This window comes from Anguilla anguilla, chromosome 3 (assembly GCF_013347855.1).
Source record: "Anguilla anguilla isolate fAngAng1 chromosome 3, fAngAng1.pri, whole genome shotgun sequence".
In the NCBI taxonomy this organism is placed as follows: domain Eukaryota; kingdom Metazoa; phylum Chordata; class Actinopteri; order Anguilliformes; family Anguillidae; genus Anguilla; species Anguilla anguilla.
The window spans coordinates 38931276-38957269 of record NC_049203.1 but is presented as its reverse complement, the minus strand read 5'-3'; the positions used below and the strand labels follow the sequence as shown (position 1 = coordinate 38957269).

General features: G+C 42.9%; 2 protein-coding genes across 8 annotated transcripts in view; one reads left to right on the top strand and one right to left on the bottom strand.

Moving 5' to 3' along the window:
* cers6 (ceramide synthase 6) overlaps positions 1-3869 on the bottom strand; it is a 32525-nt gene extending 28656 nt beyond the window's left edge. For both annotated transcript variants that reach the window (XM_035410912.1, XM_035410913.1), the window contains exon 1: positions 3531-3869. In XM_035410912.1, the coding sequence (XP_035266803.1) occupies positions 3531-3700 (170 nt within the window). In that variant the 5' untranslated portion in view covers positions 3701-3869. The remainder of the gene's footprint in view (positions 1-3530) is intronic.
* A 2078-nt stretch (positions 3870-5947) lies between these two features.
* stk39 (serine threonine kinase 39) overlaps positions 5948-25994 on the top strand; it is a 49923-nt gene continuing 29876 nt past the window's right edge. For 3 of the 6 annotated variants that reach the window (XM_035411804.1, XM_035411802.1, XM_035411801.1), the window contains exons 1-12: positions 5948-6158; positions 9056-9168; positions 9906-10014; positions 11119-11260; positions 12758-12813; positions 14793-14902; positions 15011-15025; positions 16826-16927; positions 17798-17931; positions 18383-18431; positions 18539-18604; positions 25583-25660. In XM_035411804.1, coding sequence (XP_035267695.1) covers positions 6053-6158; positions 9056-9168; positions 9906-10014; positions 11119-11260; positions 12758-12813; positions 14793-14902; positions 15011-15025; positions 16826-16927; positions 17798-17931; positions 18383-18431; positions 18539-18604; positions 25583-25660 — 1080 coding nt within the window. In that variant the 5' untranslated portion in view covers positions 5948-6052. The remainder of the gene's footprint in view (positions 6159-9055; positions 9169-9905; positions 10015-11118; positions 11261-12757; positions 12814-14792; positions 14903-15010; positions 15026-16825; positions 16928-17797; positions 17932-18382; positions 18432-18538; positions 18605-25582; positions 25661-25994) is intronic. The other 3 variants (XM_035411803.1, XM_035411805.1, XM_035411806.1) reach the window with 3 other exon arrangements.

Sequence of the window (25994 nt, the reverse complement as noted above, 5' to 3'; positions counted from 1 at the left end):
CCACTGAGATATGTATCATTATGTCAATTATTTAAAAAAAATATTTAAAGCTATTGAATCTTAATCAAGTTCAAGAACTGCTATAAGATGAATGTTGACACCAGATGTTCATGTAGTTGGAATATCTCCCTTATAGATAATCTCTAATTGGAACCTGTTGATTAAACATTTCAGCTATTTGAAGTCGACAAAAAGGTATTGGTGTAGATATGGTTTCCTTGATAGGTTAACTTTCATTTACCATCCAGATTTTAGTTATATGTGATCTCTAAATCTGACATAGCAGGCGGTGCCATATGTTTTTTACTGTAACATTTAGCCTAAGTGCGATTCTAAACACTTTAAATAAATCAGTACAATACATGTGGCAGCTTTTACTTAATTTCTTTGATGGCTCAAGTGTAGGCTTAAGTATCTTAAAAGGTGATACAACTGCATGGGTTTATGACGGGATTGTTCACAAAAGCACAAAATTCTTCACAGATCTAGCCTCTTAATTGTCCTCTCAGAGTGCACCAGATTTATGCATTTAACGGATAAAATGTACATTTTCTCTTGGGTGAGGATGCCCCTGGACTTCCCTCCCAACAGTTTTCCAAAATCCTGTGGGAAACACTGGGTTGTGTTTTCACATTTGATACAAAGCTATGTTACTGTAAACCCAGGTCTGAACATACATACTGACTCATAATTAAGACAGACAATAGACAGCTGAGGGGACAGCAGCAGTTGTTTATTAATTCATGTTTATTTTATTCATTTTGATTTTTATATTAAGTAAGCTGAAATTAGTTGGCTGACATTACCTAGCTAGCTATGTCAAGCAACAATGGATGGTGAAAGAAACACTTTTGGGTAGTTCAAATGTTTTAAAGTTTTTATAATTCCATAATTCAATTTTTGAAAATATTGTGTACAGGTCTTCAATTGCTTGCACATTTTATTTTAAGGCAGGCAAAATGCATCCATCCATCCTTCTACCCTTGTAAGTCATCAGAAGGAACATTTTAGAGTGATTTCTGAAAAAAGTCGCTCATGCCCCCAAACCCCCTAGAATCTCTCTCTCACTCGCTCTCTCCTCTTTCCCTCTCCCACTCCCCTTTTCTTAGAGCAATTTCTCAATAATTATTTTGTCACAGTTAGGAGCTAGGATACAGTATTTTGTAAAAAGTTCAGAAAATAAAATTGCTCTCAATTTCAAAATAATACTTACTGAACTGAAAAGTCACTGTGAAATGCTTTTATTTGCATTACATTTTTAAACTTTATGTCCTTTATGTCCAAATGCATAAATATATACCTCAAATTAAAGTAAAGTGTCTCTAGGAAAGCCACCTTTTTCAGGTAAATATGATTGAAATGCTAGTGCATTAATTTCTACTGGGGGGGGGGGGGGGGGGGGGAGGGAGGACAACCCTCTGCATTCTCATGACAGGCAGTTTCACATTACTGCCTAACAGCCTGCTTCTATCTGTAATCTCCCTGCAACCGGTATTGTTCACAAGTAAAATATATTTTAGAAGGGGCACCATGCAAGATTGAGACAGATTTCTCTTAAGACTGGTCCAGTTAAAAATTCATGGCTGAGCGTGTTAAATTAACATCTATGTAGCGGTTATGACAGGCTATTTTAGGACAAGGTAGCCAGCCAACCAGCTGGCTGTTTTAATGAAACTCTATATAGGTAGCTAGCCAGGTCAGGTGTGGCGTTCCACCTGGTTATAATAATGTTTGTTTGGTTCAAGGGCATGATTTTAGCCTGGGGTTTTATGGCCTACCTTGAACCATGAAACAATATGATGCATGTTTGTAAGATGAATGATAAATACATTTTAGTTGTATTTCTGTAGGCCGCAGAAATAATACGTGTGAATGGAACAGTATTAATCTTTCGGTTTTTATTTAGTAAGTGAGCAGTAGCTAGTAATACAGTAATAACTCAATGAGTGAGTGGGGTAATCGCAGCAAGAAAGTTTTTCTTTTTTTGAAAATGTTCTATTGCAAAAATAATATCACATGTAAACATACTTGTGTAAAAATAGGTTTTTAACCTTAGTGTCCAGCAAATGGCAACTCTAAACAATGAGCAGATGTTATGATTGGCTGGTGTGTCAGTTTTGGTTGAAACAGTGGTTAACCAACCAGAAGAATTAGCCTACTATTATCATGATAAAGGCAGGACATTTCAGAATGAGAAGATCATGAAGCAGGCATTAAGGAGCTAGTACAAAATAGCCCAAGTCTGGGACATTACTGTGTGGCTGTAGGAAGCGGTTGCTGAATTCTGTGTTTTTATATGAGGGTTATATCTAACTTAATGCTTGTAAGGACTGAAAGTCTGTGGCCGTTCTGTTCATTTCTGTAGGTAACGCTGAAAAGTGCCAAACTCTGTGCTGTATGTTGCATACCGCACTGAGGCATAACTTGGCAGATGGCATACCTGCCATCCCACTTGATAAACGTTGTGGCGAATGTAATTTCAAGGCATCAAATTAAATGCATTTGAAATTCCTTACTAATCAAAGTAATTTCTGTTACGCCATTTGATTTTTAAAAAAATCAGATCAACATCATTCATTTGGAGCTGAAATGATAAAATCAGTGGTCCATGAATAAACACATCATTCCATTTAATCGCTCTTAATTCAGTTCAACAATAATTTGTGATTTTTTTGGGACCGCTCGTATACTAAGGGGAAACGAAAATTTCCCCTCTATAAACTCTCTAGTATAGACTCCCAGGGGGCGGGCCCAAGTCGTTCCGGCAGCTTCGTTTGAAATAACTGATGAAAAACGACACTTTAACGGCGCTAATTTATCTCACACTGTTCGGGGATATAGAGACTATGAGCCTCAGACATACGCAGGGAAAGTGCTGTAAACATAACTCTGGTATCGTTTCCATATTGTGTGCAAAAAACTACCCAAATATGTAGCCCATCGTTACCATGCGTCTCCGCGAAAGCAAAACAGCACCCTAGCGACTACGTCTGGCACGTTTGGACGGGCCTCTTTAGTCACAAAAAGTCTGGTTTACATCGTGATGCGCCCATGCGGTACTTTGGCCATCTGTAACAATAATGACATAAAATCCGTAAAGTGCATTCCTGGCAAAAATGCATGAGACAAATAAGGCGCTTTCGCCTCCTAGTGACAGCTGCAATTCATAACCAGGATGCTAGGCCAGCAGGTTATTATGGTGAAAATAATTCCGGTAACAATATTAAAATAAAAAAAGTCTCACAATCCCTACTGTCAGTACCATTTTAAAACACTGCAACAAAATTATCCGGAATTCTAAAGCAACAACGTGAATATATGTTTTGATAAAACATGGATCACCGTCGTAGAATTGATTCCATTTCATTGTCTGGATATGCTGCCCTATATGAGGTACCACTTCACAACAATAATGTACACTTTGGAACACTATTTTTAAGCAAAGGAAAATTTCCCGAAGAAGTCGATTCAGCATCCTTACTGACGTTTGCACAATTGGGCCATAGCGATGGCAAGTTCAATGCACTTACCTTTCGAAAACCAGCCGTATCATGAATATGCAAAATGCCAAAGGTAACGCCAGATACAGATCCTCGGCTTGCGGAAAGGTTGCCTCATCAGTGTTTTTTAAGTCTGCCCAGGTTACATTATGAGGGAGCCAGAATCTCTCGTTCCAAAACCAAGCCAAAATACCTGCCATCTCTGTTTTTATGCACTATCGTCTTTGCTCTGCCTGTGTCTCGCCGTATTCGCTTGCAGTGGCGGATGCTAGCTAGCTAAGTTACAATGGTCTATGACGGGTGATCTTTGCAGGTCTGTCCGCGTGATGGGATCAGGTTTGGCACCGCCCGTTGGATTCCCTTTTCTCTTGATTTTCAATGTAATGGGGAAGTAGACTCTATCAGACGTCATTCAATGCTGCACCAGTGATTGGTGCATTATACTGTCACACATATTTATTGCAATCAACTTACAAAAGGTATACACGTCAACTACACGCGCCTAACTATATTGTCGCTGCATGCACGTCCAGAGCGAAATTATGTTTTTCATAATAAAAAGTAAATATAATGCCACGAGTTTATGCACGTTTTCTTTACGGCATGCATCGTTTTATTCTGCGCCCATTCTTGATTTTATTTAAACAAATGTACGAATACGTATTTGTAGTTGCCCCATTTTGTTTAAAAGAGAAATAGATTTGTGACACAGATTCCGATGTTATTATGCTAAATGAAGGTGCATTGAGTGAATAATAAATAATAATAAAAAATAATAAAAAAAACTTTGGAATCTGTGCTACCCAGTGTCTTCTGTTGTTGTCTGTACAGCAAGTCTGCATAGCTTATTGTAAATGGGTGTGTTTATGTAATTTTATGAATCTGGAAATATTCAAACTTCAAAACACTGTAAATATACGTGAGCATGTAGTCTTTCCTATGCTCAGTTATGGATGAATTCTGATATACGGTTCATTTTAATGCTGCATGTCATATTTGGATTGCGTCAGTTTTATTCAGGTAGCCTATTATGCCTTTTAAAATATGAAGTTAAACCCAAATACTATTCTAGATATTAGTTTTTTTTCAGACAGATAACCAGCCTCTTTAATAGGGCTATATGTGAATCCCCTGTGCAAAAGAAAAATAGTGTAATTTGAAGAAAAGAGAGCAACACTATGCAATATGCATTTGAGCATTTTCATAATGGGCAGTGATATTTTGGTCAACTGACCTTCAGGCTTCATAAAACCAAAGTTACCACTCAAAATACCCTCTCAGCACCAGTCCTATTGGCACAACAAGTGTTGTGCCAAAAGGGCTGGTGTAAGTTTAATAAATTACAGATAGCATTATCTGATTCTTGGTTCAACAAACTCAAAACTGAGAATGTATTCTGGGCTGAATACCCCTACCTATGCTCTTATTAAGAATACACCAAATACATTTGCTGTATAGATAGTGACACTGCCACACCTTTGTATTAACTCTGCTCTTTGCCAAACATTATTGCATGCACTTTGTCAGTCACTGTGGATAAGTGTCTGCTCTACCTAAATATGAATGTGAAAAACATATTGTAAATATAAGCCAGTTTGTATATTAATGATCACATTGCTTATCACAACTAAAGCGTAACCTTAAATTCCAAATGCTGAACAGATTAAGGATTTATTTCAAACTGAAGTTTTACTTCCAATTAGGCTATTGACAACACAAGCATAATTTATGGTTAGTAACATACATACACCAGTTGGTTTAATATTGTTATCATTTTACATATGTAGTTACTGTTCATATAATTTATAATTACTCAAGTGTATTGATAATATGTATATGAGTATAAATTAAAATAATATTTCAGATTAATTTTTCCGCACAAAAAAGTCTGACATGAAAATGCCACAATGCACTCTACTGGCTAACATTGGTACTTAATACAGCGAACATATTTTGTTAAATGCTTTCTTCATTGCATTCAATGTCCATCTTAAACAAAACAGTTTTGAAAGATTGATGAACAAGGCGAAGTTGAGTTTCCCACGTTATTTATTATTTCCAATTTCGCATTGAACATAAATGCAAGTTGAGAATATGCCTCCCATTTCATAACTAGTTTAACATCAATAACCTACTTAAATAGCAGAAAATTCATATTTAAAGTTTACAAGTTCATGTTATTTGGTTGGCCGACTTCATAAACTTAAAAGCATGCTTTTTTTTTATCAACGCAGAAAAAATAAGACTTAAGTAGGCTAAAAATAATGTATCCTAATAGCCTACACTCATGTAGCCTAAATCAGCATTTATAGTCTACGCAATCTTTTACATAATGAATATAATTTTGACAAATAACGTTAATAGTTAATACGACATCATTTGAATTTATCCATATGATGCAAACTGCGTCGTTGTACCGACATTTTCCGGATGTTTTCATCTCGGGGTTTACTGAGCCCGACAGCAGCTGACACTGGCCTGAGTCAGGAGGTGGAGGGAAATTGTTGATACTGTCTGAAGGCGCTATCTAAGTATAGCTGAGCAGCAGCATCATGGCGGAGACGAGCATATCTCCGGTTCACATCCAAAATCCGCAACCAGTGCCGACAACAAGCTGGCCAATTACCCGGGAGTCCTATGAGCTCCAGGAGGTTATCGGTTAGTCATCATATTACCTACAAGCTCGACTGGTATAAGTATGTCTTACTTTAGAAGTCCGCTGCTTATCAATAAAATGACGATGATGGCCTACCGGCTTTTTCGATGCTGTTTTGTAATGCGGATGTTGGCAACCCGCATCATTTTACTCGCTTTAGATGACAGCGGGTACAGTTAGGATGTGTCAGAAACACGAAATAGGATGATATTGTTTAATAAAGGACTTGTCATTTTCACAGATGTTCGCATTACAGATGACAGTCGGTTGCCGTTATTTTACCGAAAGATGCTCTTCTGACTGTGGCACGTGTCCAGTAGCCAAGGTAGTCTTTAGAGAAATTTAATGGGACAAATTACTAGCTAACCAGCTAGTTAGCTAAATAGGCTACGAATGTTTATGTACGCATATGGAATTAAATATTACTTTTATTAAATTCACACGACTGTCAAGTACAGAATATTGTAACTATGATGAAGGTAGCTGTAAAATGTCTATGGATATCTCGCTAGCTACAGATTTGTTGTCTGTAATGTAACTGAGTTTAACGTTAGCCAATAGCTTGGCTACTGTAACGTTACTAATTTATGGAGACTGCTGTACTTGTTGTTGAATTATTATTAACGTTATTTAGCTAGCTTTAGTTGGAAGTAAACGGCAGACTGAATTATTGTTAACGATTCATTGTAGTGTCACAATGAACTAGGCTAGCTGTTACGATACGCATACAAAATTTTCCTGAGCGTCATCTTCAAATGTAATCTAGACTATTTGAAATGTATTTATTACATTGTAGGCAAATTTTGTTGAGACAACTTAACATACCACTGGTTATTACGTACTTAAATAAAAAAAAAAAAAATATTATTTATGAAACGCATTTAACGCGAAATAATTTCAGTTATGATACATTTAATTCTCCATGTCAGCACGCAGATGGAGTTTCTCTGATCACCAGTCGTTTGTGCCGCTTGCTATGTTTCTGGGATTTTCGTGTCCTCTGCTGGCGTTGAGGTGAATTGCCTTTCTCGAAAGAGTACAGCTATTAATATTGGAGTAAATCTCGTGGAAGAATTGTACCACAGTCGTATCCACCTGGATAGTCCCAGGTTTGAAGGACATTTTGAAAGAGATGCTGTCATAGTGGGTGCAAGTTAGCCTACGTCGTGTAGCCTATGTTTCCTTTCTCTTGCAGCCGAATTGACTACATTGTTTTGATTAAAACTAGCTGTACTTCATAAATCAACCCAAATACAGCAACGATTATCATAAAAAATTGTAACGTAAATCAGGCTGAGACATTTTGATGTGTTTTGCGTCACAACATTTTGCTACTGGAAAAATACGTTTCTTGCTAATACACAAGCTCTTTGTTGAAAGCCAGCCCTAACGTAAATATTAATTGTACAGACGTTCATACGCATGGTCTGCTTTGTAATTTGAGCCTATAGTCACTCCCACCTCCTTTATCTGCCACCTGCAGTTGGCGTGGCATACTTCCTATTGTGTAATCGTGCGCTCTTATTTAAGGATGTAGTTATATCCTTTATCCTACCGGTGGGAACTGGTAGACTGGGATGTCATGGAGACAATGTTCTTTTCTGGCCAAGTGTTGCTCCTATTCTGTGGAATTATAAACACACAAATAACATGAATGTCAAAGCAACATAAAAGGCTTGATGTTAAATAAAACATAAAAGGTATGCAGAGTAAATAAAAAATAAACACAAAAAGTTTGGTTGGACTTCACTCTGTGTTTATTATTATGCCTCATAAACTATTTCACACTATTTCATTTTTGTAATACTTTCTATTTTTTTCTGGAGAATTTAAATTTAATGCAGTGTTCCAGTCACTGTGATGCACAGTTAGCCTTCAGTGTAACCAGGTATTGCTAAAGACTAGCCAGAGGGTTGGTTATGTGTTCCTTCAGCCTCCCCTTTCTCAAGTTGCTCTGGTTAGTTTCATGATTCTGGTGAAACTGTACTTGGTCACAGATTTTCAGATGATGCTTCATACTGAAAGGTTTCACTATCCGCAGAAGGGAGACAGAGTTTTCGTTGGTAGGAATAGTGAGTTGACCATCTGGTTAGTCTGGTTAGTACCAGACAGTTTTCCTGTCACTATTGAGGTGTGCAGTGTACTACCTATGCAGCACAGTGTCCCAGTCACTGTTGTAATGCATTGTTAGCCACCTATGCAGCACAGTATCCCAGTCACTGTTGTGATGCATGGTTAGCCACCTATGCAACACAGTTTCCCGGTCACTGTTGTGATGCATGGTTAGCCACTTATGCAACAGTGTCCCGGTCGCTGTTGTGATGCATGGTTAGCCACCTATGCAACACGGTGTCCCGGTCACTGTTGTGATGCATGGTTAGCCACCTATGCAGCACGGTGTCTCGGTCACTGTTGTGATGCATGGTTAGCCACCTATGCAGCACAGTGTCCCGGTCACTGTTGTGATGCATGGTTAGCCACCTATGCAGCACAGTGTCCCGGTCACTGTTGTGATGCATGGTTAGCCACCTATGCAACACGGTGTCCCGGTCCCTGTTGTGATGCATGGTTAGCCACCTATGCAGCACATTGTCCCGGTCGCTGTTGTGATGCATGGTTAGCCACCCATGCAACATAGTGTCCCGGTCACTGTTGTGATGCATGGTTAGCCACCTATGCAACACGGTGTCCCGGTCACTGTTGTGATGCATGGTTAGCCACCTATGCAACACGGTGTCCCGGTCACTGTTGTGATGCATGGTTAGGCCCCTATACAGCACAGTATCGCAGTCAGGGTTGTGATGCATGGTTAGCCCCCTATGTAACACAGTATCCCAGTCAGGGTTGTGATGTGCAGCTGGCCGCCTGTGTAATGCAGAGTTTGTGGTGCTGATTCCAGGCAGTGGGGCTACAGCTGTCGTGCAGGCCGCCCTCTGCTTGCCCCGGCAGGAGCGCGTTGCCATCAAGCGGATTAACCTGGAGAAGTGCCAGACCAGCATGGACGAGCTGCTGGTGAGCACCGCCGTAAATACAGGGTTCAGTTCTCTGTTGATACCTCTGGGCCTTTCATGTTTATTTTCGCTCCTGCTCCCTCGGTGTGCTTTTATCGCTGTGGATAGAATAGGAACTGCTCACAGACAAAAGTGTGACAGTGACGGGGATGTCCTTTCCTTTTTTTGTAAGCGAACATCCCCCTGGCCAAGCAACAGTACCCCCGATTCCGGCACTGATTCTCAAGTGGGCCCATTATCATTAACTCCAGACAGCATGCATGTCTGAGCATCTTTCACTGGTCTTTCACAGGGTCAGGCAGGTGGGAAAAACGATTTCCTGTTTATGACGTGGGTTTTGTATAATGAATGCTTGTTCTTTATAGTGTGCTTAATGTGTAAGCAACTTCCTGTAGAACTGAACAGAAAATGATTCACAGTAGCTATCTCAGCAGGGAAATTTGTAACACAAAGCAGTACAGAAATCTTGAAGAATACCTCATAGTACCTCTTTCAAAATGATTGGTGGAGTTCAGATACTTGACATTTTGTTCAGTAACACTGCAAACAGTGCAGGTCCTTCACCGCAAGTTTCCTCAAACTTTGTTGATTTCTTACATAGAAATTACACGCACTGCTTACTGAAGTGATTAAGAGACAATGTGTAAGAAATAAAAAACAGAATGGGCCGAGCTTCATTGCGCCCTGGTTGAGCAGATTCCTGTGTGAAATTACGTACTTTCTTCTGTTTTAATGCAGAAAGAGATTCAAGCAATGAGCCAGTGCAGCCATCCCAACGTAGTCACGTACTACACTTCATTTGTTGTAAAAGATGAGCTTTGGCTGGTCATGAAACTTCTAAGTGGAGGTAAGCTTTGCCTCCTGCCATTTTCACATTTGAATTAACTGCATTTCTTCATTGAATGCTAAATGAAACGTACCACAGACATGGGTTTCTATAGTCATTGCAATTAAGGTTAAAATGAGGTGATTGATGTCTGAAGAACCCTTGGAAAGTGAAACAATGAGCTAGACTGGAAATGTAGATTGATATCTGGAAGGCAGTTAGAGCAGCACATCGTGTCATGATTTAAAATCCTTTGTGCGTAGCACTTCATTATCTCAAGAATATAGCATGAATATTAGATTTTCTGTTCCTTATCTGGGTGCTCATATTTCCTGAATGACGCTTTCTTGTTTTTCGGACTGGACTTTGAGGCAGCCTCTTGAGTGCTACTCAGTGGGCTCTCCATCCTTCGCTTTGTGTGTGTTTACGCAAGGTGTGTTTGGACTATACAGACAGATTTTAAAGGTGAAAAACGTGTGGATAACGACTAATGTGAAACTCAAGTAAAATGCAATGCAAACATAATTCCTGATTTACAACAGTGTAGCCTTTATGCACTGTGGCCAGTGAAGGCCTGAAAAGCTATGTGGTATTTACTAAACAGTTGTAATGGGTGTGCCTTAGGGTTAATCGCTGGTTCTCTAAGATCTGTACTGTGCACATACAGTGTGTAGTTCTATATGGATTGTAAAACTGTTACAGTGTGTAGTGTCTCTTTTGCTTTTTTCTCAACCTCCTTTCGTTAGTTCCTTTTGTAATGCAGGATAGTTGCAGTTTTTAATGCCTGAATGGATTTCAGCATTTCAGCAGTGTAAGATATTTGTAAAATGTTTGTTTTTGTATGTGTAGCCCAATTATTTCTTGGCACAGACAATATGGTAATGTGGCATTTTCTGGGCGCTGCTAACTGTGACAGTAGGACAGAGTACCTGCCTAAAGCCCTACCTTAATATTTACTGGTTTTAGTTAGTAGACCTGGCTTAGAGATTTGAAGCGGTTTGCATTTTTCATGTTTAACTTTTATTACATTCCTATTGAGTAAAAGAAGGGAAGTATTTTTGACCGTACAGGGCCTGTGTGGACAACTGCAAAGCTTGGGGAGTAAATGGAAGTGTTTCTTTTAAGGGTCGATGCTGGATGTAATAAAACACACGGTCAACACAGAAGAGCAGCAGAATGGAGTCCTGGATGAGCCTATAATAGCCACCATTTTAAAAGAGGTATTAGGAGGCCTAGACTACCTGCACAGAAATGGTCAGATCCACAGGTAAAGGTATTCTATGACTTTTTGTAGCTTTACTTTACTTAATGTGAAAAGTTGCTGTGAGAGGGCTTTCCTTTTTTTAAAATAAGTTTGTTAGCAATCAGCTACTATTTTGATATGTTCAGTGGATCCATTTTTCTTTATTAATTACAAGAGTTTATGACTGGAATTCTATCTTAAATACTAAATGTCATTTAGGTGCACTTTGCCTTGGATATACGCCCCTTTTTTGAGTCACAAACAAGTAGTTTTGTTCCTGTGATGAGCACCAGGGGTAGTTGTTGAGTTCAGTATTGATGATATACAGTATATATGCCTACACATGCATAATACCAAGACTGTCTATAAAAATTTGAGTATTTTTACTTTACTTAAGTACTCTTGCAGAGATATCAATGTCTATACCTATGTCAGTGTAACTCGAGAAGTGTTTGAACCTTCATGTTCGTTAGTCTAGAAACTGTTCTCACAAGTGAACGCAAGTGTGTTATCAATTTTTCCATCAGGGATTATTTAGAGAAGAGCTTGTCAACACAAGTAATTATGATGCATTTAGAAGGAGGTGTTAACAAAGTGAGACAGAGTGTAGCAATACCCAGCAGGTTCGCTGCACACATTTGGACGTAATTTGTTTGGCACTACACACATCTATCATTAGGCCACACAACAACAAACATAAAAAGGTGCTATGCAAATAATCAGTGGATGCAAATTATCTGTCGTCTTTGTGATGCAGAGAAAAAATTGCTGAATCAGTAGGATAATCAGTATTTATGTCGATATTGATAATTTAAGGAAAGAAAATTAAGTTGAGCATAATGATCAGGTTAAAGCTACGATTTTTGCTTTGTGGGTTTCTAGCTGAGCAGTTGCCATTGGTTTATATGATTATTCCTTAATTGTTTTGTGATAGAATTATGTTATTTTAGAATTGTGAATTTTCTTACATCCATATATTTAATCTCGTGTCCATAGTTGAAATTTTGAGTAAATTTATCCTGCTCTTCAATCTCTGTGATGTAAAGATGTTAACTTCAGTATGATACAGCACAGAGGTGGTCTGCCACCTTAAGTGCATGTTTAAAAATGATTACATTGATTTTACTGACTTGAACTTTGTCAGATTATTGACTTTCTCTTCTATAATGAGAAGAAAAATGAATGCTACATTTAAAGAGAAAGCTGAAATATTACTTGCCAATCAAAAAATTGCAGATTTAATTAAATTAAGTTGAGGGTCAATATCTATTGACCCTCATAGAAAATAAAAATAAAATAAAAGCTGCCCTTTTCCTAGTGCATACTAATTAAACTACACAGTCATGATCAATGCAGCACGCTTCACTGTTTGGGACATAGTTATGTTACCTGATCTGTTTTCTGTGTGTGTGTGTGGGTGTGTGTACATGTACATGTGTGTATGTGTGTGTGTGTGTGTGTGTGTGCATGTACATGTGTATGTGTGTGTGTGTGTGTGTGTGTGTGTGTGTGTGTCCTCAGGGATGTGAAGGCTGGGAACATTCTTCTGGGAGAGGATGGTTCAGTCCAGATCGCAGGTGTGTGCCTGACATGATGCCCAACATTAATGGGGCAGCATTTCTTTCTTAGCCCTGTATGTAACTCGTTTAGCCTTGTGGAGATGTTATGTTTCCTGATGGCCTTTTCATTAATGTAATATTATATTATGTTAAGATATTTATGTTTAAAATTGTGAATAAATGTTATAAAATTTATGTGTTCATATGTATAGCCTCTGGAAATATAATTTTGCTGTATGAGCTGCTTTGGATTACTTGTAGTATATTTTTATTTTATTTTTGCTTTAAACTGAAAACCCTGGAATGCCCCAATAACAGCCAATAAATAGCCCAATAAAGCTCTGCAAAATACATCTAGAACATGCTTCATTGCACACAAAATACTGTCTAGGTTAATGAAACACACTCAAGCTGAAATAGCCTAATATTTTAGGACGGCAAAAAGGTATAAATATGCTACTTTGACTGCATAGCATGATTGCAGGTCTACAGGTGACATGAGGAATTAGATTTTTGATCTTTGAGGGATAGGAATCCCTTAGCTGATGACATCAAACCACAGACGTTCGATTAGCTACCTTAATCAGGGGTGCCTAGATTAAAGGAGTTTGTCTGACTGCAGTCATAAAGCAACCCCATTCAATCTTTGAAATATAATCTCTTATAATAAGCGACAAAATGGGAACCTTTAAGCACTTAACTCTGAAGCATTTCAAGTTAATGAGAGAGAAGTTTTCGATCAGCACCGATTGTAAAAAAAATAATGTCTTCCACCCTCTTGGGTTTGATTGATTACACAACACGGGGAGAGTCGCTTTCTCCCTGCGTTAAAGCTGCCTGCAGGTGCAGGTGCGAGTGAATTCGCTCTTTTCTGAGGTAACTGCTTCTATTCACAGCCCATAGATTCGGGGCGGCCAATTTCATGCTTGGAGGCCCAGTGCACTTGCAGCGTTTTTGCTTCGACCAATTAGCACCTGCTCAATTAGGCGATTAGCTCTGCACATCAGCGCTGGTTCACTTGTAGATTAGACCCCAGTAAAACGTTCTTGCGGGGACACGAATCAGTTCTCGTCTGTCATTCGTGTGCTTATCGGTGAACGTAGCTGAAATGCAAGGGCAGTACAAAATAATGGAAACGTAACAATTTATGAATATCAATTAGCTAATAAGGAGCTTAGCCTTCGGAGCAGCTTGGTCCTTCTTGGAATAATGTTATACGAGTTATTCACTGTTTGTGGTGGGATATTGTACTGTTCGTGTACTGAAGTAGGAAGGCCTGCAGGTCTTTGTGGGATGCAGTTGGACACCTACCTTGCACTCTGAACCCTAGAACTTCCCATAGATACATGCATTTGACTTAATTCTTGTGCAGATGAATTTGTTTAGCAGTGTGTATGGGGGGCGTTATCATCTTGGAAAATGGGGACTTCATTTAGGAAAAGGGTTTGCACCATAGGGTGCACCTGCTCTTGTAATTTAGGACCAAGCAGAACAATCATCAGACCCAGGCAGTCACTCCTATGAGATGACTATCCATTCTATTACAGATCCACCACCATGTTTAACAGTTTGTAACAGACATCGGCTTTCTCTAAACATAAACCTGTTCAGATGTAATAAACAAGAGTAAAAGACAACTCTTCATACCATATTACATTTTTCCATTGCTCAGGGGTCCAAGGTTTTGTGCTCCTTACATTAAGCTATTTGTCTTTGTGCATTAGCCTTGAATACCAACTGTCAAGAATACCAGCTGTGTGAAGCTCATGATGAGTCTTTGTCTAGACTGGGTAACAGGTGCTGAATCAATTCTGTGGTCATTTTTGGGGTTAATTTTGGGGTGTTTAGACACTATCCTGTAAGTGTCAATCTCTCACTGTTAATGAGCTTCGACTTGCAACAGCTGTTCTTATTTGCTGATTTTGTTTGAGTTTGTTGATGTTTCGCTGACATAATTTTTGGCGCAATTTGAATTTGGATTGTTCTTGGTTTCATAGATTTTGGAGTCAGTGCGTTTCTAGCTACTGGAGGAGACGTTACACGAAACAAAGTACGAAAGACCTTTGTGGGGACGCCATGCTGGATGGCTCCTGAAGTAATGGAGCAGGTATGTGTGGTCTGTGGCCCTTCACAACACTGACACCAATATTGTCATCTGTGTGGCCCCTGTCAATGCTGACGCCAGTATTTTGTATTTTTCATTTTTTTAATTTAGCCTTTATTTCATCAGGTAAGTACTCATTAACATTAAAATATATTTTACATGAGACATGGTCAAGAGGACAGCAACAGTACATCAATACAATAATTATACATTACAAAATTAATAAACATTTGAATTTTTCTCTGTCCCTGTAAAAAAGAAAAGAATGCGATCTATAAGGTTGAAAACACAATTAAGCTTGGGTGTATGTTGCAGTTCTTCGACCATCTTTTTAAATTCACTTTAAAGTTGTAGTTCTTTTTGGACTATGTTCCAATGATGTGGATCTTGAGATCTATCATTGTAAGAGCTTATAATTATAGATCTTGAGATCTATAATTTCTTAGAGGTCTAGGAAGTGCTTTCTAGGAAGAAAGTTGACTTAGGGCTGCCTTTTAAATAGGAAGGCAGGGAATGAGGGCCGGTCCACTTTCCCATACCGCGTGCAACGATGAGGGGCGTAACGGTACATTCGGTTCACACCTCGGTTTAAACTTCGCGGTTCAGTACATTTTCGGTACAGTATAAAAATGTAAAATTGGTTTTCATTTCCTATGAAAATAGGTTGTAGTCTATTTTTCATGTGGTCTATGGTTGCAATACAAAAAATGGTTATGTTGTTGCAACTGTGGTTTGCTGAAAGCATATGCTGGTTTGCATAAGCTCCCCGTGGAAAATTCCAGCTTAAACCAGCCTAAATTTGTCAAGCTGGTTTAAGCTGTTTCTGACTTTTTCTAGCTGGTTTAAGCTGTTTCTGACGCTACTAGTTGGTTCTAGCTGGCCGACCAGCTGTTCACCAGCGGAGCATCCTGTAGTCAGCTTGTCCACCAGTCTGGTCATCAGCTTACTCTTCCAGCTTAACCAGCTTTAATCAGCTTTGACCAGCCACAGACCGGCTATGACCACTATCTGACCAGCTATGACCAGTATCAGACCAGCTTTGACCAGCTAGAAGTCTCGAAAAGCCAGCTTAAACCAGTTTACAAGCCCAGTAGGTCTTAGCTGGATTGTTTTCACCAGGGCTTAAAACCCATATTCTCTACAACTGAGCATGGTCGCAGATCCGCTGCGATAATAGCTCCAGTAGCCTTCCTCATTGCTTTGGGCAAGTCTGAATCTGCACCGAGAGACCGCCTGTATGCCATGGGGAGAAGGGCTGGCACTCCAGGCTGTTTTTTTCCCTCGCTCCAGTAATATGCACATTCGGGCGATGCCAAATCTCAAATGAATTGCCACGTTTGATGTATTGCCAGCGATTATACCGGAATGCCAGCTTCAGTGATACGGGAGGGTCCTGGTGCCCTGGCTTCTCATTTGAATCCGCCGTAATGATGGAGCTGAGCTGAATTAACAACATCCTGTTTTGAATTCAAGTTCCGCACAGAACAAAGTTCCACATTTGTGTTGAAGCAAGACTGTAATTGTTAGGTTCACAGCACGTACTGAACCGAAAGTCCCATACCAAATGGGCTGCTGCTCTGTGAATACATGTACCGTTACACCCTTAGCAATGAGTTAGGAACTTTGAGTTTACTGTGGGATGAATCTAAAAGAACCACGGTAAACGGTGACAAAACAACAATCATCCATGCGGCCTTTCACACTTTCTCAGTACTGACACACATCCACGCGGCTCATCTCAAGTACTGACACCAGTAATCACATCCATGCGGCTCATCTTAAGTACTGACACCAGTAATCACATCCATGTGGCTCATCATAAGTACTGACACCTTACGTACTGACACCAGTTATCACATGCATGTGACCCTCGATACGGACACCATTGATGATATTCCTGATATATCAGAGCCAGTATGTTCACAGGTGCGAGGTTATGACTTCAAAGCAGACATCTGGAGTTTCGGAATCACGGCCATTGAATTAGCCACGGGATCTGCGCCGTATCACAAATACCCACCCATGAAGGTACCTGAGATGTTGTGTGTGTGTGTGTGTGTGTGTGTGTGTGTGTGTGTTTGTGTGAGTGGTTGTGTGTGTATGTGTGTGTGTGTTTGTGTGAGTGGTTGTGTGTGTGTGTGTGTGTGTGTTTGTGTGAGTGGTTGTGTGTGTGTGTGTGTGTGTGTGTGAGTGGTTGTGTGTGTGTGTGTGTGTGTTTGTGTGAGTGGTTGTGTGTGTGTGTGTTTGTGTCAGTGGTTGTGTGTGTGTGTGTGTGTGTGTGTTTGTGTGTGTTTGTGTGAGTGGTTGTGTGTGTGTGTGTGTGTGTGTGTGTGTGTGTGTGTGTTTGTGTGAGTGGTTGTGTGTGTGTGTGTGTGTGTTTGTGTGAGTGGTTGTGTGTGTGTGTGTGTGGTTGTGTGTGTGTGTGTGTTTGTGTGAGTGGTTGTGTGTGTGTGTGTGTTTGTGTGAGTGGTTGTGTGTGTGTGTGTGTGTGTGTGTTTGTGTGAGTGGTTGTGTGTGTGTGTGAGTGTGTTTGTGTGAGTGGTTGTGTGTGTGTGTGTGTGTGTGTGTTTGTGTGAGTGGTTGTGTGTGTGTGTGTGTGTGTGTGTGTTTGTGTGAGTGGTTGTGTGTGTGTGTGTTTGTGTGAGTGGTTGTGTGTGTGTGTGTGTGTGTGTGTTTGTGTGAGTGGTTGTGCGTGTGTGTGTGTGTGTGTGTGTGTGTGTGTTTGTGTGAGTGGTTGTGTGTGTGTGTGCGTGTGTTTGTGTGAGTGGTTGTGTGTGTGTGTGTGTGTGTGTGTATGTGCATGCGCGGCTGCCTATGCGTGCGTGTGTATACGTGTGCATCTCTGTGCGTATGCATGCGCAAAGCCTGCGCTCTTCTGTTTCCCTGTGCCTTTCGCAGGTTCTGATGCTGACGCTGCAGAACGACCCCCCCACACTGGAAACCGGTGTGGAGGACAAGGAGATGTTGAAGAAGTACGGCAAGTCCTTTAGGAAGCTGATAACCCTGTGTCTTCAGAAAGACCCGACGAAGAGGTCCGCGCTCCTCCGCCACGCTTTCTCAGCCAATCAGCTCAAACTCTCCAGCTCACTGCCAGCCTCACCGAGCCCCAGATCCGTGCTCTCGGGGAGGAGGACGGATCAAAACTCCGCTATGAAATTAGATGAACGATCGGGGACGCTGACCCGCAATTTTTCACTTCCTCTCTCTAGCGGCGAATACAGCTGAGCACGCCATTCAGAAATTAGAATAAAATCCTTTATGGCGTTTTATCTAATTAGATTCTCAGCTTCGATGATCATAAGTGTGGTCTGGGTTTTCGGCGGGGGTCACGAGCAGGGAAATCCTGCTGACGCGCTGGCATCTGCTAGCGAGTGCGTTTGCAGTACTGTACACCTAATCTGCTGTTAGAAGCGCACTGCCATAAAGCAGGGTTCTCTGTGCCTGGCGTGTGGATTAATTGCCCGTGTCTGTTTTTGTCTTTAGGCCGACTGCAGCAGAGCTTTTGAAATGTAAATTTTTCCAAAAGGCAAAGGTACCTAATTTATTCTCTCCCATTTCCGCTCCATTCACATTTTAACTGCTGTGTGTCAAAGTAGCAAGATCCATCTTATTTATTTCTCTTCCTGTTTTCATTTACAGAACAGAGAGTATCTGATTGAAAAACTGCTGAACAGAGCACCAAATATAGCTCAAAGAGCCAGAAGGGTAATGTTTTTAGCACTCACAAACGCGCACGTGCACACACACAGACACATACACAAACACATATACATGTGCACGCAAGCACTCAGACACACGCAGACACAATCAACATATTTATATATATATTATGAGGTAAATATATTTAAACGAGGTATACAGTAAATAACACTTGGAGAGACAAATTCATTCAGTGTTTCCTCAGTGCTCCCCTGTAGTCTGAAAACCAGCCTGGGGCCTATTAACAATAATAGAGGAGTGTTTAATGGGTTTGTGTGTCACTGAAATTCCAGCTCCAGCCTACAGAGGCAACACTGAGCACTGACGTTACACACTTAACACTCATCGCTTGCCCACTTTGTATATAAAAAATAAAACTTCACTGGGGGGGTCTAGTCATCATTTTAACCTGAATGCGATGAGTGGGGACCTGGACAATGTCCCCAGTTGGTTTCCACGTCTCCTCTTTGTGGATGTGTAATGATGCCAGTGGTCCCCAGAGTGCATACACACTCACTCACCTCACTCTCTCTGACAAACGTCCATACAGGCACATTCAGTCTCTCTCACAGACATGCATGCACACAAGCACACAGGTACACTCACATCTACAGTGAGCTCCATAAAGTTTATGGTCTCAGCTTTTATTGAGGGATATTTTTATACATTTTAGTTTCACCATGTGGAAATCACAGAACTTTTTATACATAGTTCCCCCATGTGAATTGTTTGATTACAGATGTAAAATCGTTCAGTACAGAGCCAAGTCAAGAAAAATGAATGTATGTCCCAAACGTCATGGAGCTCACTGTATATGCGCACACAAAGTCACATACCCAACGCACACTAACACGCTCACACACACACACAACTCTGTTTACATTCTTTACATTACAGGCATTTAGCAGACGCTCTTATCCAGTGCGACTTACACAACTTTTTACACAGCATTTACATTGCATCCGTTTAGCCAGCTGGATATACTGTATACTGAAGCAATTCAGGTTAAGTACCTTGCTCAAGGGTACAACAACAGTGTCCTAGTGGGGACTCAAACCTGCAACCTTTAGGTTACAAGACCAACTCCTTACCCATTATACTACACTGCCGCCCATCGTTCTCCAACAGACACGCGCACAGACACTCACACCAACGCACAGCCGCCTCCTCCGCTAAGCAGCGACGCTGAGGAGAATTACGTGAATGACTTGTCGTAAAGTATTATTAGTAAAGAGCGCCAGCTCACAGTGTTCAATTTCCCATCGTAACGCGCGCCGAGCGACCTCTCGTTCCGCGGGGTTCCGTTCGGCTTGTCCCGGCGTCCTCATAACATTACATTACATTACATTTATTTGGCAGGCGCTTTTATCCAAAGCGACGTACAAAAAGTGCATTTCATGGTCATAGACAACTACTAAACACAGGTTCAGTAAGATACAATACTTATTTTGTACAGCTATTTCTAGCCAAGAACACAGTTTAGTTCACACAGTGAACACTATTCAGACCTAACCTCTGCAAGGCCAACTAGGCAGAAGAATAAGCTACAGTATTAGGACAAATACAAATTACCAAAAAGTGCTGGGATGGGGCAACATGTAACAAGTGTCATGAAAAGGGAGGGGGGGGGGGGGGCAATAACTCATGCGGAATGAACGCGCTGACGAGTCAGGCGATCGCCGGCGCGTAGTTCCTTTCCGGCGCGAACGGTCTGAAGAGACAAACGGGATTTAATGTGAACGGTGAGGTAACCGGGCCCCGCTCTCCGGTCTCACCGTTTCCGTAACGCCGGCTCTCTTTTTTGGAGGTAGGGGGGCTTTGGCGGCGCAGCGCTTCGGCTGTCGTCGTCACGCGTGCGTCCGGAACCCCGTACGCGGCGCGGAGCGGAGCCGCGGCCGAGCGTTCAAGCCGAGCGACAACCGCGAGCCTCGTTTACGAAGCGGGGGGCCGTGACGAGAGGGTCGCCGCTCTCTGATGCGCCGCGGCGGGCGGAGGACGGAGCGGGCGGGCGGGCGGGCGGGCGGGTGGGCGGGCGGGCGAACGGGTGAGCCTCTTATCTGGGCCCTCAGAGCGGAAGGAAGGGAGCCGTCTGGGCCCGTCTGAGCACACCGGAGCGCACTCTTGGGGCCGTGGGTTCAGATGCGCCGGCGCGGTGCTTTATTCTCAAAGCTGACGTGAACGCGGTGCTTTATTCTCAAAGCTGACGTGAACGCGGTGCTTTATTCTCAAAGCTGACGTGAACGCGGTGCTTTATTCTCAAAGCTGACGTGAACGCGGTGCTTTATTCTCAAAGCCAACGTGAACGCGGGGCTTTATTCTCAAAGCCAACGTGAACGCGGTGCTTTATTCTCAATGCTAACGTGAACGCGGTGCTTTATTCTCAAAGCTAACGTGAACGCGGTGCTTTATTCTCAAAGCTAACGTGAACGCGGTGCTTTATTCTCAAAGCTGACGTGAACGCGGTGCTTTATTCTCAAAGCTGACGTGAACGCGGTGCTTTATTCTCAAAGCTGACGTGAACGCGGTGCTTTATTCTCAAAGCTGACGTGAACGCGGTGCTTTATTCTCAAAGCTGACGTGAACGCGGTGCTTTATTCTCAAAGCTAACGTGAACGCGGTGCTTTATTCTCAAAGCTGACGTGAACGCGGTGCTTTATTCTCAAAGCTAACGTGAACGCGGTGCTTTATTCTCAAAGCTGACGTGAACGCGGTGCTTTATTCTCAAAGCTGACGTGAACGCGGTGCTTTATTCTCAAAGCTAACGTGAACGCGGTGCTTTATTCTCAAAGCTGACGTGAACGCGGTGCTTTATTCTCAAAGCTAACGTGAACACGGTGCTTTATTCTCAATGCTAACGTGAACGCGGTGCTTTATTCTCAAAGCTAACGTGAACGCGGTGCTTTATTCTCAAAGCTGACGTGAACGCGGTGCTTTAATCACAAAGCTGACGTGAACGCGGTGCTTTATTCTCAAAGCTGACGTGAACGCGGTGCTTTATTCTCAAAGCTGACGTGAACGCGGTGCTTTATTCTCAAAGCTGACGTGAACGCGGTGCTTTATTCTCAAAGCTGACGTGAACGCGGTGCTTTATTCTCAAAGCTGACGTGAACGCGGTGCTTTATTCTCAAAGCTGACGTGAACGCGGTGCTTTATTCTCAAAGCTAACGTGAACGCGGTGCTTTATTCTCAAAGCTGACGTGAACGCGGTGCTTTATTCTCAAAGCTAACGTGAACGCGGTGCTTTATTCTCAAAGCTGACGTGAACGCGGTGCTTTATTCTCAAAGCTGACGTGAACGCGGTGCTTTATTCTCAAAGCTAACGTGAACGCGGTGCTTTATTCTCAATGCTAACGTGAACGCGGTGCTTTATTCTCAAAGCTAACGTGAACGCGGTGCTGCAGCGAGTTAAGGGTGGGAGGCTAGTGAAACGCACGGGTTCTGCCCTTCCTGTCATACGTAGTGGAGAGCGTGAGTCAAGTAAGGTCAGCTCTCTCTCAAACTGCCTAGTGGGATTTTCAGCTGACGATGTGTTTGAAGGGCGATAATGGGTTTGTGTTTAGGGCGTAGGTATAAATTTAGAGTGATGTCATGAGAAATGAGACGGCACAACCTGAGGCCATTAAGCCGTGTGTTGATAGGATTCACAACAATATTACAATATAATATCAGTGTTATTATATTTATGACCGTGATGATGATGATTATCATTATTATGCTGCAAGCAAATGCTGCTGTAAACAAACATTATTCTGTATCCCACTGTAAACAATCCTGGTAATTTCAGTTGTGTAAGCACTGACTTGGAGCTATATGCCCACACACGCACACACACGCACACACACACATTCACGCACACACACACACACATACCTACATGCGCACACACACACAGACACACACGCACACACACACTTCTTTAGCTTAGACGATAACTCACGGCTTTTATATCACATAATCGGCGGTTTATCCGAAGCGGGCGTCTTGTAAGAAATCCCCCCAATGCTGCTGAGGAAGTGCTGCTGGTAAATATACTAAAGCAGTAAAACTAATAAATGTCCAAGAAAACAGACAAAATAGAATGTATTAACATTGTTATGGAATTATACTATAAAGTCTTCTTCTAAGATATACTATTAGCAGTAGGATTAAAGCTATAAGGCTATAAAGGGACAGGTTTTTTTGTTCGCCGGTCTTGGTGCTGTTGAACAAGTCTGCCCACTGAGCCGCGAGGGCGGCCGAGAGCACTCGGCGACGATCCGGGCGACGGTCGCAACCGGCCCGACGCGACGTTGCCTGACGCGAGATCACGCGGAACTTTCCGGAACTCAGCGTTAATTGGGGAGCGGCGAGGCCGACGGCCGAGTCGGAGCGGGGCAATCGGTATTCGCGGGAGGAGGCGTAATCTCGGCACCGCCGAGAGCGGTTTGACTCTCTGCCGTGTCTGGTCAGCGGGATGTTGATCGATGCGCGAAGCTGGCAGACGCTGAAGCGGGGTGTCGCCGCCCTCTCGACGCTTCGGGCCGGGTGGCGGCGGTGCCCTCGGTAGCAGTAACCGCGCCTCCGGCCCGACTCCAAACTCGGTGACCTCGTTCCGTCAGGAGCTGGACTCGGCTTCGCTCGTCCCCGGTCCCCCCCCCCCCCCCCCACCCCCTCACTCTCTCTCCATCTCTGTCCCTCTCTCTAATATTACATCCTGCCCTCACGCTAAGGATAGGACTCTCCGTGGTGTAATTGGCTGCAGGACCACCTGGAGAGCGGAGAGGGAGAGGGAGAGGGAGGCGCCAAATCAAAGAGAAGCAGCTGCTTCAGCAGGTTTGAGTGTGAAGCGCGGTGTTACGATGCAGCTTACGAGCTGAAGGCCCGGGTGGTGATTCAGACGCGATGATTCAGGGCCCATGCAAAGCAGTGCTCTGGACTGGGCGAGGGACTGCTGGACACACCTTTCATGGAAAAAGCCTCTCTTTTTAAAAGGAGAACGGGCAGTCTACCCTTCTAATCCTTTTTTGTTACTTTATATAGTACAGAAAGTGCCATGGCCAGGATTTGACCCCCCAGTTCCGAGGGGGGGGGGGGGTTAATGTCCATATATGGGTTGATAGTCAGCTGCCCTACACACTTGGCGACAAGGCCCTGTCTGGCACCATTTTCTTGTTTCCCCCTTGGTTATGGAAGGGACTGTAGGGCTGTTTGGGTCTGTAGATCTGCCTCATTGCTGCTGTGTCCTCAATGAAGTACAGAATGGGGCACTTTTGCACGCATCTCGTTGCAAAAGCCAACTGGCACTTATTTTCACTCCATTATTCACCCCCGGGACCCCCTTACAGCCAATTATGCGCTGGTTACTCCCCCAGCTGTGTATGCCATCCTAACCGTGCGCATGGTCAGGATTTAATGCATCCCATGGGGTGCCTCTCTGCACTACCAGTGTCTGGATATGCCACTTGGAAGCCCCAAAGCAGCACCTCGTTTTAGAATCGGTTATACTTCGCTTCATGACAAAACGTATATGCAACAGATACGACTGAAGAACATTGCACTCTTTCTCCCTCTATTTTTCTACCTCTTTCACTTTTTTCTTTCTTTACCTCTACTCCTCATCCTGTCTGTCCCTGTTTGTTGTTCACTCTTCCCCTTGATTCAGTTAGCTAAAATTGCCTCTAAGCAGTACAACATCCTGCGTACAGCTGTCAATCATACAGTTTTCACATCCAGCGTAATGCTAGTTTATATTTTAGATTGACAGAGTTACGGAGTTTGCTGCAAGATAACATGGCACATTGCACGCTAGCACACTGTTCTGCCAGCAGAGGGCATCAAAGTTCCTGTATTCGGCTGTCCCGTGCTCAGTTTACTTCAAAGAGTCATTGATAAAAGATGATCACATTTCAAGTGCCTGACACTATGGGGATGATGTCTAAGCTGCAGTAATAACCTGAGTACTATGGTATGTATCGGAAATGCAGAGGCCGGGAGGCTTTTTGTCTCGTGAGAGATTTTGGCAGACCAGTGAGAGAAACCATCTGTGAGAGAAGCCATATATAAAAGGTATCATATCCCTGTAATTCGAAAACCCTGTTGCCCTGTGGTAGCCTTCCTTTTAATGGATTTCCGAGTAACTTTAATGCTTTAGGTACTTTACTTTCCTGGTAAAGGGCGAGTGTGAAATTCTCCGTTGAGTTGTGCTCGCGTTTTCCGTAGTCTCGCTCACATCTCGCGTTTTCTGTCTGAAAAAGCGGCACCCGGTTACGCTCGTTTTAAAAAAAGCTTGTGCTCGTTTTAAAAAAAGCTTTCTGCACCCTCCCGTTTGGACGGGGCATGTCACAGTGAGCACATCCAGTCGGGGGTTCCAAAGTAAAACGTAAAGTGTGGGATAAAGAGTTTTTTTTTTTTTTTTTTTTTAAAGACAGAGCTAAAAAGTTTGAAAGGGCTTACGGAATATTAATCGAGCCGTAAACAAGTTTGTGGAAAAGAGACTTACGTGGGCCTGAGAATTACGATGAGCTTTTTTTTTCCGCTCAGGAGACACGAACACTAATCCCCCTGCCCCGAAATCCTGGTGATGGATCGGACCGATCCGCGTGACTCGCCTCCCGCGCTCCTCCGGAGCTCCTCCGCCCGGCTCGCGAGCTCGAGAGCGCGGCCTCCCCGCGGGATTCGCTTTAATCGCGTACGCGGCTCGTCCCCGCTCCGAACCGAGCGACGCTTTCCGCGCGACATCAAGAAGAGCTCTCGACGGCAGCTGTCATATTTAAAAAAAAAAAAACGAACGCGCGCGGCGTCGAGGACGAACTCAAGCTTTTCGGAGTTGAGGAGCCGGGCGTTTTTTGAAGGGCTGAGGACCGCTGGGAATGCCGCGGGATGGAAGCGTGTTCCAGAACAACGCGAGCGGGCGCTGGAGCGTGCGGCGTGCTGAGCGCTGCGGCGCGCGGCCTGTGTTTTGTCCTCCTCCTGAGGGGGTCCTGACGCTCTTCTGTTTCGCTCAAGGAACCCGAGCAGAGCACGGGGAGCGCGAGCTTGACGTCGAGTTCTGAGACAGGTTCTGAACACAATCCCACGCGAAGGGTACTCCCTCTTTGACTTTGCCCGTGCCAACTCGAGTATTGGCGGGTCACAACTGCCTGCTGGTTTTTTTTTTAGAGGCTCCCTATCAAGTAGCTACCAATCTAGGTCTTGGAACTAAGGTGGGAAGACTGTCAAGCCAATCAATGACTTCAATTAACCACATAAGTGCTAAAACTACAAATACCAGCAGGCAACGTGGCCCTCCAGGACTGGAGTCTGATGCCCCTGCGTTAGACATTTGGTGCTCCCCATTGATTTGCGCTAGTTAGATTGGGTTGGTGGCTGTGTGAGGTATCCCCTGGGTTAGCCGTGTGTTTTTAACGCTGCATGCCCG